This window comes from Dipodomys ordii, unplaced genomic scaffold (genome assembly GCF_000151885.1).
Source record: "Dipodomys ordii isolate 6190 unplaced genomic scaffold, Dord_2.0 Scaffold6, whole genome shotgun sequence".
NCBI classification, from domain to species: Eukaryota; Metazoa; Chordata; class Mammalia; order Rodentia; family Heteromyidae; genus Dipodomys; species Dipodomys ordii.
The window spans coordinates 3,193,024-3,193,666 of NW_012267222.1; the positions used below are offsets into that span (position 1 = coordinate 3,193,024).

Sequence of the window (643 nt, forward strand, 5' to 3'; positions counted from 1 at the left end):
CCGCCAATCCACCCGGACCGGACGCTGCAAAGCGCCGTCCCCCGCGAGCCTGGACGGGAGCCAGCCGGGAAGGCCCGCGTGCCGCCCCGGGGCCCAGGCCTCGCGCGGAGCCGTACTAACCACGGGCGCCATGGCGGCAGCGGAGGCAGAAAGGGAGCGAGACGCACCGCGCAGACGCAAAGAGCCCGCGGCGCGCAGGGCACGCAGGGCTCAGGCCACATCAATCGCTCCGCCCCGCCCCTCGATCGCCGCAGCTCGCGGGGCTACGCGCGATCTGAGAGCGATTGGTTCTCCCGGCGTGTGGAGTCCGTGCTCTCTCGGGCGGGGCGGAGGGCCGCGGGAGGCGGGGCTGAGGGCCGCGGGAGGCGGGACGGCCGGTTCCACTGCGCATGACTGGGGGGGGGGGGGCCCGGCAAACGAGCGGCTGAGCTCCACTCCTGAAGGTCTCGGGAAGGAAGCCCTCGGTTAGGAAATTGACCTCGCCGGAAGCCGCGGACCTGTGAGCCGGGCATCCCGCCCCGAGACGACTGGAGATGAGCAGCCCCGCCGCCCCGAGCGCTCCCGGCTGACTCGGGAGGCCGAGCTCCGAGCTCCGAGGTCGACGCCCATGCCCTGAGTTCAAGCCCCAGGACTGGCAAAAAAA

General features: G+C 72.8%; 2 protein-coding genes across 2 annotated transcripts in view; one reads left to right on the forward strand and one right to left on the reverse strand.

The window, feature by feature from the left end:
* Window positions 1–220, reverse strand: part of Rpl22 (ribosomal protein L22) — a 9,158-nt gene extending 8,938 nt beyond the window's left edge. The window contains exon 1 of the mRNA XM_013035132.1: window positions 121–220. Within this exon, the coding sequence (XP_012890586.1) occupies window positions 121–132 (12 nt within the window). The 5' untranslated portion in view covers window positions 133–220. The remainder of the gene's footprint in view (window positions 1–120) is intronic.
* The window catches only part of Rnf207 (ring finger protein 207), a 22,614-nt gene continuing 22,101 nt past the window's right edge, over window positions 131–643 (forward strand). The window contains 1 exon segment of the mRNA XM_013031608.1: window positions 131–199. Within this exon segment, the coding sequence (XP_012887062.1) occupies window positions 131–199 (69 nt within the window).